The 14,878-nt window shown below is 51.4% G+C and overlaps 1 protein-coding gene across 2 annotated transcripts; it reads left to right on the top strand.

Annotated features, from left to right (window-relative positions):
* Positions 1-164: 164 nt before the first annotated feature.
* NMRAL1 (NmrA like redox sensor 1) lies at positions 165-9,265 on the top strand. 2 transcript variants are annotated; one of them, XM_026520417.4, is made up of 5 exons: positions 165-440; positions 3,573-3,811; positions 5,822-6,071; positions 7,111-7,301; positions 8,960-9,265. In XM_026520417.4, exons 1-5 carry the CDS (start codon positions 401-403, stop codon positions 8,975-8,977), a joined length of 738 nt encoding a protein of 245 aa, XP_026376202.1. In that variant the 5' UTR covers positions 165-400; the 3' UTR covers positions 8,978-9,265. The 2 variants fall into 2 exon arrangements, with proteins under 2 accessions (XP_026376202.1, XP_026376201.1); XM_026520416.4 differs by having other exon boundaries at positions 167-440; positions 8,978-9,265.
* Positions 9,266-14,878: the final 5,613 nt, after the last annotated feature.

Genomic DNA, 14,878 nt, shown 5'->3' with positions numbered 1-14,878 from the left:
AGAGTCCCGAGGCAGCACGGCTGGGGTTCCTTCTCGCAGGACGGCCGGGAAGGGATGGCTTTGCCAGGGCGGGGCTGGAACTGCGGGTGGGGTCGGCCTTTCCGCAGGTTCCACACCTCCCCCCCCATTCCGGCAGTGGACTCGGCTGCAAGGTCTGGGGGCCCAAAGTTCCCGCTCAACCATTTCCCACCAGGGCTGCGTCGTGGAGGTCTCGGCGGCCGGGTGCACCGCGCGGGAGGTGGAAGACGGAGACCCGGATAGGGTCGCGGTGTCTGGAGCCCTTTGCGTCTACGCGGTGCGTGCGCGGAGTAGTCTCAGGAGGAACGCGTGTCCCCATCGCCGATCCCCCTCGTCCCACGGCGCCTAGGCCTCTGGGACCCCACTTGCCGCACCAGCCCGCATGGCAGACAAGAAACTGGTGGTGGTGTTTGGAGCCACAGGTGAGCGAGCGCGAGCCCAGCCCCCGGAGCCTGGGAGGAGTTCCCAGGGTGGGTGGCCGGGTCCTGGAGGGAGGGTCTTGCGTCTCGGACCCCTGACCCGGCGGGGGGTGGGGACAGGACCTGGGCATACATTCCCTTTCACGTTTTAAAAAATTAATTACTTTAACTTTTTCGAATAAGCATGTGCACATAGTACCAAAACGAAATTTCCCTCCCACCTCCGTCCTGGCAACCCCATCCATCACGGTCCTCGTTTCCAGAGTATCCTACCAGACAGGTTAGAGATACACAATTATTTTTTTTAAATGGTAAAGTGTCTTATTTTGCTCCCATCTGTTTTTTTTTTCTTTCCTGTATGTTTTTAAAAACATATAACACCTTAAGATATAAAGCACGTACCATACAATTCACCCATTTAAAGTGTGCAGTTCGCTGATGTCTAGTATATTCCTGAGCTCTGTGGCCATCACCACAGTCCGTTTCAGAACATTTCATCACTCCCAAAGGAAACCTCATACCCACTAGCATTTCTCCTGACTTTCCCCGGCCCCTGGCAGCCATCAGTCTATTTTCTGTCTGTAGATTTGCCCATTCTGAACTTTTCCTGTAAATGAAATCATACAGATGTGGCCTTTTGTGTCTGCCTTCTTTCACTTGTCTTGTTTTTTGAGGTTCATCCACTTTGGGGCTTGGGGGGATTTTTGGAGTTTGGAGTGGGGAGGAGGAGCAGAGAGAGAGAGAGAATTTTTTTTTTTTTTAAGGATTTGATTTATTTATTTGACAGAGATAGAGACAGCCAGCGAGAGCAGGGGGAGTGGGAGAGGAAGAAGCAGGCTCATAGAGGAGGAGCCTGACGTGGGGCTCGATCCTGGAACGCCGGGATCACGCCCTGAGCCGAAGGCAGACGCTTTAACCGCTGTGCCACCCAGGCACCCCAGGAGAGAGAGAATCTTAAGCAGGCTTCATGCCCCGTATGACCCTGAGATCATTACCTGATGTGAAATCAAGAGTCGGATGCTTTTTTTTTTTTAAGATTTTATTTATTTATTTGACAGAGATAGAGACAGCCAGCAAGAGAGAGTGGGAGAGGAAGAAGCAGGCTCGTAGAGGAGGAGCCTGATGTGGGGCTCGATCCCATAACGCGGGGATCACGCCTTTAGCCGAAGGCAGACGCTTAACCGCTGTGCCACCCAGGCACCCCAAGAGTCGGATGCTTAATCCACCCAACCATCCAGGCGCCCCAAGGTTCACCCACTTTGTAGCATGTGTCAGTACCCCACTCCTTTTTATAGCTGAATAATATTCCATTTCATGGGTAGACCATGTTGTGTTGACCCATTCATCCATTGATGGACATTTGATTTGTTTCCACCTTTTGGCTATTGTGAATAATGCTGTGAACATTCATGTACAAGTTTTCGTGTAGAGACGTTTTTAATTTAGGGGGTACATGCTTAGACTGGAATTACTGGATCATATGGTAAGTCTGTGTTTAGCCCTTTGAGAAACCACCAGACTGTTTTTCAAAGCGACTGCACCATTTTACATTCCCACCAGTACTGTGTGAGGTTAGTTGTAGTTCTGCAACTTATCTTTTCCACTCCAGGAGAGTGTTCACCCGTCCAGGTCATACATACAGATTTGCCACATTCTTTTTTATCACTTTTGCATGGATCGGTTACTTATTTAACCAGAATCCCTTTTTTATTTTTTAGATTTTATTTATTTGAGAGAGAGCATGAGCAGGAGGGAAGGGTACAGGAAGAAGCAGACTCCCCGCTGAGCAGGGAGCCCAACTCTTTAACAGATTCTTACCCAAGGACACGTCATTTGTCTACAAATTTCCACTATTGCAAATAGTGCTGCATCCAATTTTCTCATACATATATTTATGGATGATTTTTATTTTATTCCTTTTGATGATTTTACTTTTTGTCATTTTCTCATTTTTAAAGTCTATTTTTTTTTAAGTAATCTCTACACCCAAAGTGGGGCTCAGAGACACGACCCCGCGATCAAGAGTTGCATGCTCTTTTGACTGAGTGAGTCTGGCACCTCTCAGTCTTTAAAAAAAAAAGAAGAAGATGATGTAGGTGATACTGTATTTCTTAAGCTAAGGGGTGGGTACATGGGTGTTGGCATCCTTTTGTGTATGCACTAAATATTGTAATACATTTTACTTATTTATTTTGTACAAGTAAAGTCTATTCCCAACGCGGGGCTTGAACTCATGACCCTGAGGTTGCATGTTCTGCCTCCCAAGCAGCCAGCTGCCCCATAATACATTTTAAACATTTTTTTTTTTAAGATTTTCTTTATTCATTTATCAGAGAGAGAGAGACCACAAGCAGGGGGAGCTGCAGGCAGAGGGAGAGGGAGAAGCAGGCTCCCTGCTGAGCAAGGAGCCTGACTGAGGGCTCGATCCCAGGACCCCGGGATCATGACCTGAGCCACCCAGGCGTCCCACATTTTAAACATTTGTTAAAAGGTGTGATGCCTGCTAAAACATGGAGGAACTTTGAAAACAGTATGCTAAGTTAAAGGAGCCAGACACAGCAGACTGTATACCGTATGATTCCATTTGTGTGAAACGTCCAGAAGAGGCAGAGGGATAGAGACAAAGTAGATGAGTGGTTGCCAGAGCTGAGAGGAAGTGAGTGCTGCTGGGTTTTGTTTGGGGGCGGGGGAATGAAATGTTCTAAAATTGACTGTGATGATGGTTGCATGCTCTAAATACGCAGAAAAACCACTGCACTGTACGCTTTATGTATTTATTTAACCTGAAGCCATGAGTTTTTCCGGGGAAATTCAAGGCAAGTATGATGCGTGCACAGTGGGAGACGTCTCAGCTGCCCAGTGTAAGTATTTGTTTACTATGGGTAAAATCAACCCACTAGTATATGGATTTTCCAAAATACTTTTTAAATAAATATACACCATGTACCCTTTAAAAGATGAGTGAATGCTGTCTCAGTAGAGCTGTTATTTTTTAAATGGTGTAAGGCATTCAATGAGGATCACAGGTGAAAAGTGTCTGGGTGTCTGGCTGGTGTGGAGCGTTCCCTTTGGGGCTTCCCCTTAGCAGGACGCCCAGGCAGGTCCCACTCTGCAGGTCTTTCTGTCTCTTCACAGGTGCTCAGGGAGGCTCAGTGGCCCGGACGCTCCTGGAAGATGGGACATTCAGGGTTCGAGTGGTGACGCGGGACCCTGGGCAGAAGGCAGCAAAGGAGCTGAGGCTGCAGGGTGCAGAGGTGGTACAGGGAGACCAGGATGACGAGGCCAGCATGGAGCTGGCCCTGACTGGGGCCCATGCTGCCTTCATTGTGACCAACTACTGGGAAAACCGAAGCCAGGAGCAGGAGGTCAAGCAGGTGAGGGCAGGTGGGAGGATGTGGGAAGGCTGGCCTAGGAGCAGGGCGAGGGGCTGACTCTGCCTGTGACCACCGTCCACTGCAGGCCTTTTCCCTCCTCTTCCATGCAGTCCTCCTGGACTTTAATAAGCATGAGAGGCAGATGCTTTCCTCTTCCGGTGACTTGTGTTTAGATGTCATTCAGGCACCATAGTTTGCCCTTTCAAAGTGTATAGTTCAGTATATATTCTCAAAGTTGTGTGGCCATCACCATCACCTAATTCCAGAACATTTCATCACCCCCCCCAAAAAAAACACGTACCTATTAGCAGTCACTCCCAGTTCCCACCTCCCCCAGCCCCAGGCAACTGATAATCTGTCATCCAGTAACTTTTTACACTTTCTAAAAAACCAACTCTGTTGACCCATCATTTTCTCATAATAGGATGCACACATTTTAACTGTACTGTTGGATAAAATTTGAATATAAATATACCCACATATTACCAATCTAATCAGAACACATTTCCATCAACCCAGAAAGTCCCCATGTCTCCTTTCACGTGTTGTATGTTTCTGTTTATTCTGTTTTCCACCCACATTCTCTCCAGTTAGTTGGTTATTGAGCCCAGGCGGCAGGGGGAGGGATAAGAGACAGAGAACGTGAGACGTGGCCATCATTGTGTCCCACTGAAGATGGGGACAGTTGCACAAAGCCTTTCACACACAGGGCACTCAGGGATCTGTGGAATGTGGTGGCAGAGGAGAGACCCTGGCTGACTGTCCAGCACGTTAGCTTTCAGCCCTGCGTCGTCCACAACCAGCTGGAGCTTTGCTTGGACCTTCCCTGCCCTGGGCTTTGTTAGAAAAAAGGGCCTTCGTAAAATAAAGGGAGGTTGGAATGGACCGCTAGTCTCTAGACATGTTTTTAGCCTTGACATTTTCTTTGAATACATCTTAAGTGGAAGCCCATCCCACAGAGTGGAGAGGACAGCTCTTCTGGTGGATGGAGATCTTGGCTCATTATCCTTACAGCCTGTGTTCACGTCCCGAGGCTGCCATTACAAGCTGAGTGGCTTAAAACAACAGGAACTGACTCTCTCCCGTCTGGGGGCCAGAAGTCCAAAGTGAAGGCGCCTTCAGAGGGAGGCTCTAAGGGCGACTCCACTCCTTGCCTCTTCCAGCTGGCGCTCCTCGTGGCCACAACACCCCAGTCTCTGCCCAGCTGCCTCTCCTCGTGGCCACATCACCCCAGTCTCTGCCCAACTGGCTCTCCTCGTGGCCACATCACCCCAGTCTCTGCCTTCATGTGGCCTTCTCTCCATGTCTCCTCTTCAGTCTCTCATAGGGACCTTTGTCCACAGATTGAGGGCCCACCGGGGATGATCTCAAGTTCCTTAATTATATCTGCAGATTTCTTTTCCCTAATAAGGTCACATTCAGAGGTTCTGGGGGTTAGGATGTGCACATATCTTTTTGGAGGCCACTGTTCAACCCCCTACACATCCTTATGTGGCAGGTGGTATGGCTCCCCGTTTAACAGCTGCCAGGTTAGGTCCCTGGTCCAGGATCTTGAGGCTAGTGCATTGCACAGCAGGTGTGGCCCCTGAGTAGCGTGTGTACTTCATCCCTGAGCTGTACCACCTCCCTAGTGGACTGCTGGGGCCCTTCACGGAGGATGGCTTTGTATGGAGCAGGCAGAGGGGGGAGAGCTCCATGCAGCGCTCTCCCAAACAGCAGACCTACCCCCACCTGTCACAGTGCACATGGGTGGGCCACAGTTGAGCATATGGGGAAGTGCAACCCCCCGGGTGATCTCGAGAAGTGACACTAGGACAGAAGGCTCACAGTGGTGTGTGAGAGGGCGTGGTACCACGTGTGAGCATCATTCCAGAAGAGGGGCCCTTATCAGAGGATGAAGTGGTGTCAGCCTCTTAGCATCAGGCACAGTGGCAACAGGAGTGGGAGAGCCTGGGCTGTGATTACACATCCTCCCTCTCAGCTTTGTGGTTTCCCCTTTCCTGCTTACAGGGAAAGCTGCTGGCCGATCTGGCCAAGCGCCTGGGCCTTCACTACGTGGTCTACAGTGGCCTGGAGAACATGAAGAAGCTGACGGCCGGGAGACTGGCAGCGGGCCACTTTGATGGCAAAGGGGAGGTGGAGGAATATTTCCGGGACATCGGAGTTCCCATGACCAGCGTGCGGCTCTCCTGCTATTTTGAGAACCTCCTCTCCTACTTCCTGCCTCAGAAAGCCCCCGACGGAAAGAGCTACTTGCTGAGTGAGTGCCCTTCTTCCTTCCCGAGCGTCTGCTCTCCCCAAGGGGAGCTGCGGGTGTTGTAGAAAACGGGCTTGTCCTCAGATGGTTCCGGGTCCCAGCCCAGGTTCTCGCATGGCCTGTGACTTAGAACAGAGCATGTAACCTTGCTGGGCCTCTGCTTCCTGCTCTGTGAAATGGGCATCACTGACTTTTGCAGGGGCGATGAGAAAACCTGCCAGGAGGCAGTGAGGCAATGCTTTGTCTGTTATAGAGATGAGTGCATTGTTACTTGTCCTGCGGGGGTAAGGAGAGGATCTGGAGGATCAGGTCCAGTGGTAGGTGTCGCAGAGGAGGAAAGCACGTTCCTCTCAAGCTGTAAATGGGCTGCAGGGTACCTTAGGCAGCTTGTGTCCTGTGGGTAGCCGCGGTCCTCAGCTGGCCACCCCTCCCCCTGTGCACGAACAGCAGGGACAGTGAGCCGTCTGGGCCTCTGTTGGCACACTGGCATCGCCCTTTATAGTTTGCAGAGCTGCTCGGGGATACCTCTTGTGTTCCGTGTCTAGCTGAGCTCTGTCCCCACAAGGTCCCCGGGTGACCTGAATGGGCAGCGGCTGTAGCCCTTGTCATGGGTGAGGAATGCAGCAGGACCCAAGTGATACTGCTCTGCCTCCCCTGCCACGTGCTGCTCTGGGCCAGGCCCTGGCCTCGGCACTCTGGCCTTCCTGTTAGTGTAGTTGGCTTTCCACATCAGGAATTCCAGATACGACAAAGTACAGTGGGGCCGGCGCCTCGGGAGCAGCCCCTTCATTTCCTTTCCGTTCGTGTCTCAGCCCCGAGAGGGTGGGCAGGTCCAGCGTTCCCTCCACTCTGTAAATGGAGCAACCAGGGCTCAGGGCGTAAACAGGTGCCAAGGTGGCAGAGATCGGATCGCATCGTTTCCTGACTGAACCTCACTGCTGCTTGTCCACCACACACACCAGGGGTGCTGACCTGTGCACGTGTCCTGGCGATGGGCTGGCGGGAACATGTGCCAGCACACCCCTCCTCCCTCCTCTCCCAGGCTTGCCCATGGGTGATGTGCCCATGGATGGCTTATCTGTAACCGACCTGGGTCCCGTGGTGCTCAGCCTGCTGAAGATGCCAGAAGAGTACGTCGGTCGGAACATTGGGCTCAGTACCTGCAAGCACACAGCAGAAGAGTACGCCGCCCTGCTCTCCAAGCACACCGGGAAAACCGTGCGCAATGCCAAGGTAGGCTCCTGGGGCCCGGGCCTGGGATGGGTACCGTCCCAGCTCCCACCAGGGGGCTCTGCCAGCCCCGTTCTGGTCATTCTAACCCCCGTGGGGGCTTTATGGGTGGTAGGGAAGCAGCATTTAGGGCTGCCCCATGACCCCGGGCAGGGTAAATCTGAATTCATCACTATGAACGTTTGTCATGCTGTGCTTGGGGGCCAAGTGTGGCTGCTGAGAGAAATTTCTGGCTTAGGCAGTTGACCAAGAGGCAAGGAAGGTTTCCAGAAAGAGGGGACACGAGGGTCCAAGACAAGAGTGAACACACAGGGGTGCTGGGCTTTTCTGGGGTGTGACTTGAGGGAGGGAAGGGAAAGGAGACCAGAGAGATGGGCCCCATCCCTGTCTCCTCTTGGCCTGGCTAGGTGGGCAGGAGGCCCTCTGGCCCCTTCTCTCCCCGCTGACCCTCTGTCTTCCTGTTCAGACCCCTGGGTGCCTTGTTTCTTATTGGTTCTTCCCATTATGGTAGTGAGAGTGACTTATCAAAGAAAATCTGGGAAACTCCCAAGTCATTGAAAAACAAAAACTACCCACAGAGCTCCCAGACCCAAGCAGAGCAATGATGGGGAGGCTGTGGCAGGGTGTGTTTCAGGTGGGTCAGACCCCCCCAGACTCAGATCCTGCTCCCAGCCCTTAACACCCACTTGTGACCTTAGAGGCACAGTCCCAGACCCTCTCTGCCTCAGTATCTTCATCTATACAATGGGTGTATGAATAGTATCTCCTTCCCTGGTGGTTAGGATTGAATGGAGTAATCAATGTAAGTGCTTCCTTAGTGCCAGGAGGTGCTCTAGAAAACATGCCCTAAATGGCCGCGCATACATCTAAACAAAGAAAGGTCTGAGGCAGCTGTGGAGGATTTCAGGAGCTGAGGAGTGTAGACTCAGTTTGGTCAGGAAAGGGGAACAGCTTTGGTTTCTGAGCAAGAAAGTGATGTTTGCAGAATTCTGGTTTGGAAAGGGCTGAGAAGTTTCCATCTCACGATCTCAAAAGAACAAGATTTATGACTTTTTTTTTAAAGGTTTTATTTATTTGTTTGACAGAGAGAGAGACAGCCAGCGAGAGAGGGAACACAAGCAGAGGGAGTGGGAGAGGAAGAAGCAGGTTCCCAGTGGAGCAGGGAGCCCGATGGGATCATGACCTGAGCTGAAGGCAGACGCCCCTATATTTTTTTTTTAAGTAATCTCTACATCCACTGTGGGGCTCAAACTCGACCCTAACATCAAGGGTGGCACACTCTTCTGACTGAACCAGCCAGGTGCCCCTTGAAAGAATAGGATTTAAGTTGACTTAAAACGGTTTTTGAGGGGCGCCTGGGTGGCGCAGTCGTTAAGCGTCTGCCTTCGGCTCAGGGCGTGATCCCAGTGCTCTGGGATCGAGCCCCACATCGGGCTCCTCCGCTGGGAGCCTGCTTCTTCCTCTCCCACTCCTCCTGCTTGTGTTCCCTCTCTCGCTGGCTGTCTCTGTCAAATAAATAAATAAAACCTTAAAAAAAAAATCAGTGGTTTTTGAACTTTAATCTTTTTAGAAGGGTTTTCGGATGAACTTATTGGAAAGGACTTGGGTTGGGACTGGGTTGCCCACAGCTGGGGTGCCAGAGATGCTGACAGACCCAGTAGACTCCCCTCTGTTTCTAGACGACCCCAGAGGACTACGAGAAGTATGGCTTCCCTGGCGCCCGGGACCTGGCCAACATGTTCCGTTTCTATGTCCTGAAACCTGACCGAGACATCGAACTGACCCTGAAGCTCAACCCCAAGGCCAGGACGCTGGACCAGTGGCTGGAGCAGCACAAAGGAGACTTTGCTGGGCTCTGACCCTGCCACCTCTCAGCCCCGTCGGGGGGACGGGAGGTACAGTCACAGTGATCCCTTCTTGTGTTACAAAAAAAAATTATTTTTTAAATAAAGGCCATTGTTCTCACAGATGGGTTCCAAAAGAAGAGGGCTTTGTTTCAGGGGCTGGGGTTGGGGTGCCAGCTGCTGGGGCATGAAAATTCCAACAGGAAGCACCAAGTGGCAGGAACCCAGCGCCCCTCCCCTGGAGGGGGCTAGAGGGTTGAAGACACAGAACATAAATGCAGTTGTAGTTTCGTCCAGCAGGTGGGAGACAGCACTGTGACCACAGCCCAGAGAAGCGGCTCTGACCGCTGCTTCAACTACATTGGACCGTGTAGAGTCCCAAGGCGCAGAGGGGATTCCCCACGTCAGCCACAAGCGGTGCCTGTTGACAACGAGACACATGCAGCCTTCATCTCCAGAGAGCTGGTGAGGCCAGCTGCATGTTCATTCTTGGAGCTTGAAGGCGTCACCCTCTGGGTGGGGGGGCTTTCCCCATCTGCAGCAGCCCTAAGATGTGGGTGATCTTCAGCACAGGCTGGGCAGAACATCTGAAGGGCAGTGGCAGACTGCGGAGCAGAGGTCGCCATAACTGCACACTGCTGAAAACAGGTGACACGTTGCTTATAGCAAAGGCTGGAGGCAAAGCCAAGGAAGTGACAGTGTGAACTTGCTGGTGGTGTGCACACCGGCTTGGGAAGGTGGGGCTGGTTTGACTTCTCCCACTCACTTTAGAGAAGAGGAAGGTCAACGCCCAGAGAACACAAACAAAGGTCCTGTGCCTGAAGTCCACGGCAGGCTTGTTTTTCCTCTACGGATGTGCATAACCTCCATCCTCCCCAAGCCTCTGTACCTGCAGTCCCACCACTTTCATTCAATCTGTTGATTACTTGAAAAAGTGTTTGACAACCTAAATACAACATTAACAAAAAAGATTATGCTCTGTGCCTTGAGATTAGGTTGGTGGGAGAGCCAGATATAAATACGCATGAATAGTTATAGATTGACACAGGGCTGCAGAGAAAAGGAGGCACAGATAATGGAGGAGGGGGCCTACTTTAGGGGGACAGGGACGGCCACTGAGGGGAGGGCAACAAGCCCCACCACTCCTCCCCAAGACAGGGCAGAAAGGAAGACTGTGACAGTGTGACCTTCCAAGAGAATGGCCATCTGCATCCAGCCCGATGTGATGCCAAGTCCCCCATGCCCCAGGGTGGGAAATTCACCTGGTTGGGGCTGAGACTCACTGTGATAAGATCCGGGAGTGGCCTATGGTCTATACGGAGCCTGGGAGGAGCCCCTGTGCCCAGGTGCAGAGCAAACCAGCGAGCCCACACTGAGTTCCAGTGATGGGACCTGGGCACGTTGCTGAGCCTCGCCAGTCTGCTTACCTGGTGCTACCTGGCCAGGCTGTTCTGAGGGCACCATGAGATCATTTGTGAAAGCAGGATCTGACACCTCTGGGTCACCCTCCCTCTCCTGACACACACGGTCAAACCCTGCTAGCCTCCAGTGCCCTTCGGCCTGTTCCCTGTCCCTCGTAAAAGGTGGCACCCACTGACCCCATCCCAGGTGCGGCCAAAGCAGCTGACTGCAGTGGGAATAGACCACGTCCAAAGCCAATGAAGTAGACAAAACTGCACAACAATCAGGAGGTTCCAGGTGCTACGATCTATCCACACTGCACACAAAACCCAAATCCTCAGCCATAAAACTACTCCATGATGTTATAAGGTCATGCTAGATCTGTCCAAACCCACAGAACGTACAACACCAAAGCGAACTCTGATGTAAACTGTGGACTTTGGGTGATGATGACATAACAATATCGGTTCATCAGTTGAAACGAGCGCTCTGCTCTGGTGGTATTGATAGTAGGGGAGGCTGTGCATGTGGGGCCAGAGGGTCTACGGGAAATCTCTGTACTTTCCTCTAAGTTTTGCTGAGAACCTAAAACTGTTCTAAAAAATAGGTCTGTTACAAAATAATCTAGTATTTTACTTTTTAAAAGATTTCATCTATTTATTTGACGGGGGGAGGGGACAAGCAGGGTGAGAGGCAGAGGGAGAGGAAGCAGCAGGCTCCTCGCTGATCAGGGAGCCCGACACGCGACATGGGACCCTGGGATCAAGGCAGATGCTTCACTGACAGCCACCCAGGCGCCCCCAATCCTATTATTTTAAACCATTTGATCTGTAACAGACTTCCATGTTGACCCTCTTCCCTTGTCTCTTGGCAATAACCAAATGTGGCTCGAGAGAAACTGGCCCTTCCCACACCCTGATCACTGAAATTGAGGTACCCTGCCTGTGTGTCACCACAGGAAGGATGCGCACAAGGGTCACACCACCCAGTGCTGAGGACTGTGGTTCAGCACCGCACTGGGGATGACTCCAGGCACCACAACCTCCTGCTGCTGGTGGAGGTGGCCCAGCGGGATGGATGCTACGGGTGCCTGGTTTTCTAAAATACATTAGTTAGGTGCCATTTCTCACTTTCCTAACTGTGGTAAAAATAGAAAGTTTGCGTGCTAGTCATTTTTTAAAAAGATTTACGTATTTGAGAGAGAGCAAGAGAGCCAGGGAGGGACAGAGGAAGAGGGAGAAGCTCCCGCAGACTCCGAGCTCAGCACGGAGCCCAATGCAGGGCCCGATCCCAGGATCCCGAGATCAAGACCTGAGCCAAAACCAAGAGTCGGATGCTTAACTGAGCCACCCTGGCGCCCCTCGTTTTAGTCACATTTAAGTGTATAGTTCACTGTTGCGCAGCCCTCACCAGACCATCCGTCTCCAGAACTTTTTCATCTTCCCAAACTCTGTTCCCATGAAACATCAACTTCCCATTCCCTTCCCCACACCACCGCCCCCCGCCCCGCCCTGCAGGAACCATTCTACTTTGTCTGTGAGCTTGACGACTCCTAAGTACCTTATAAAAAGTAGCTGGCAACATTTTAAAATGAGACGGCTTTCATAGTGTTACTGATAATAGCCAAAGACTGGAAATAATCCAAATGTCTATCAGGGAATGAGTGGAAAACAAATGTGGTCTTTCCACAGAATGGAATTTACTCAGCCATGAAAAGGAGTAAGTACGGATTCATGCTATGACACGAATGACCCTTGAGACATTAAGTGAAACCAGAAGGAACCCAAAGAGGTCACATATTGTATGATTCCATTTATATGAAACGTGCCCAGTAGGGGGATCGTAGAGACAGGAAGTAGATTCGTGGTTGGCAGGGTCTGGGGGACCCGGGGAAATGGGGAGTAACTACTGCTAATGGACATGGGGTTTCTCCTTGGGGTGATGAAAATGTTCTAGAATTGTGGTGATGGTTGCACAACACTGAACTAAAATCCACTAAATTGTGCACTTTGAACGGGTGAGTTGGAGAATATAGGTAACCCCAAAAACAAAGTAACTAAAGTCATCTCATAAAACTCTGGATGCCCAGCCTCTCTGGCAAAGCCCTGGATGGCCTGGCAGCACCGGGCCTGAACTCCTGCAGAGCCCCCTTGAGTGGAGCTGAGGAGGAGCCGTCCCCGTCAGACAGGGCAGCCGGTTTCCACCACTCCCTACGGTATCCCGGGCACAGAGGGAGCAGGTCAGAGCCTTCCCCTTCTTTAAAGTTGCCGACTGGCTCATCTGCGACCCTTCACAAGGATCATGCCAAAGAGACATAACTTCTGGTGAAGAGATACAGGGCGCCTGGCTGGCTCAGTTGATAACAGTGTGTGACTCTTATCTCGGGGTTCTGAGCTCAAGCCCCAACATGGGTGTAGAGATTACTTAAAAATAAGATCTTTGGAGGCACCTGGGTGACTCAATTAAGCATCTGTCTTTGGCTCAGGTCATGATCTTGGGGTCCTGGGATCAAGCTCCGCATTGGGCTCCCTGCACAGTGAGGAGCCTGCTTCTTCTTCTCCCTCCACTTGCTGCTCCCCCTACTTGTGCTCTGTCAAATAAATAAACAAATAAAAATCTTAAAAAAAAAAAAAAAGATCTTTGGGGCACCTGGGTGGCTCAGTCAGTTAAGCGTCTGCTTTCAGCTCAGGTCATGGTCTCAGAGTCCTGGGATGGAGCCCCACATCAGACTGCCTGCTCAGCGGGACGTCTGCTTCCCCCTCTGCCCAACCCTCAACTCGTACTCAATCACTCACACTCCCTCTCAATTAAATAAATAAAATCTTTAAAAAATAAAAAAAGTTAAAAAACTAAATTAAATCTTAAAAAAAAATAAATAAAAGATAGAAAGTACAGGTTTCCCAGTGCTAAAACACACCTCTGAGAGAGCTACAAGTGTCCATGTGATTCAGTGACAGGCCCCAGTGCGGCAGAAGGGCAGAGCAAGGGCGGGGTAGTCTCTGGACACCTGGGTAGCCAAGAAGCTTAAAAGACTGGAGGGGATTGTCATCTTTGAGGGGGTGTTTTCACGACAGGGAAGCAAGCATTCACATCCACCCAAACCCAAAGGCCTCAGGAGGAGAACGGCTCAGGTGGGAAACAAATCCAAGCAGAAACCTGCCGGTGGGTCGGAACCACACTCCAGTACCCAGATCAGGTCAGCCTCACCCACGTGTGACTGCGCCTTCCCTCCCCACCTACCTCTCCACTCCTCTCAGTCCCCAAAGGTTCAGGGGCTGAGTTACTTTTTTATATTTTTGAATAGCTCATCTCATGCTGCAGTCTCAACTGAGAGGCTACAGAGTCTTCCGGGGACAAATGCCTCAGGGGCTGCCTGTGGGACGAAGCCAAATCCAAGCCTTGAGTGGGACTTGATTCTCCAGCTTGTTGCCCTGCCACCTTCCTACCACCAAGGGCAGGATGCCCGGTACCACAAGAATGCTGTCTCGCCAGCAAGAAAACCATCTTTCTAATTTCTAAGTCTTTCTCTCGACTTCTGATTTTAAAAGACAGGACATGCAGGGGACTTGGCTTGACTTCTCCAGGAAGAAGACTTCAGTTGTCATGAGACAGCTCCCTGCTGCACCTGGGATCTAGGACAGTGCTCGGCCCCTTCCAGTGAATGAAGAGGTTATCTGAAACTTGCAGAAAGTCACCGCGGAGCCTCTCTATGCCCCAGCTCTTCCCAACCTTTTCGCCCAGGCCGGCAAAGGCTCCCACAGCTTACCTGCTCAGCCCAGAGCCCTGAGATGGGCCTGAGCTCTGTGCTCAGGGCCACTCTGGATATGTCAGGCATCAGGGCTTTTGTGAGACAGCCTCGGCTGGGAGCCCCAACTAGTTAAACTACAATGAGCAAAACTTTTAATGCTAAATAAGTAAGTAAATAAATAAATAATCAATGTTCCTCTGAAAATAAGAGAAGGGGGAAAAAAATCTAGTGAGGGAGACCGTGACATGCACATCTTCTCGTGGGCTCTCAAAGAAAAAGTTACACTCAGTTCCAGAGCATTCAATCCAATCAGCACATTGTCCTACGGCAAGTTCCCTGCTCTAGGACCCAGGCTAGAGGGTCGGTGCTTGTCAGAGCACCACCCAGCCACCAGTGTGTGTGTGCTCCTGGGCCGGTATGACTCCGTGGGCGACCCTGTCCGTAGATGAACACCGGCAACCCCACTGCTAACCTCCTGTAGAAAGTGGTTTGAGGGGTGCCTGGGTGGCTCAGTCGTTAAGCGTCTGCCTTCAACTCAGGGCGTGATCCCAGCGTTCTGGGATCGAGTCCCACATCAGGCTTCTCTG

The sequence above is a fragment of the Ursus arctos genome, unplaced genomic scaffold (genome assembly GCF_023065955.2).
Source record: "Ursus arctos isolate Adak ecotype North America unplaced genomic scaffold, UrsArc2.0 scaffold_2, whole genome shotgun sequence".
Classification (NCBI taxonomy): domain Eukaryota; kingdom Metazoa; phylum Chordata; class Mammalia; order Carnivora; family Ursidae; genus Ursus; species Ursus arctos.
This window is presented reverse-complemented; position numbering and strand designations above follow the sequence as displayed.

Excerpts from the sequence above, each read along its gene's own strand:
- NMRAL1 (XM_026520416.4), top strand. The coding sequence starts at position 401 with ATGGCAGACAAGAAACTGGTGGTGGTGTTTGGAGCCACAG. Across the intron at positions 6,072-7,110 it reads CGGAAAGAGCTACTTGCTGA|GCTTGCCCATGGGTGATGTG; the intron begins GTGAGTGCCCTT and ends CTCCTCTCCCAG. Across the intron at positions 7,302-8,977 it reads AAACCGTGCGCAATGCCAAG|ACGACCCCAGAGGACTACGA; the intron begins GTAGGCTCCTGG and ends CTCTGTTTCTAG.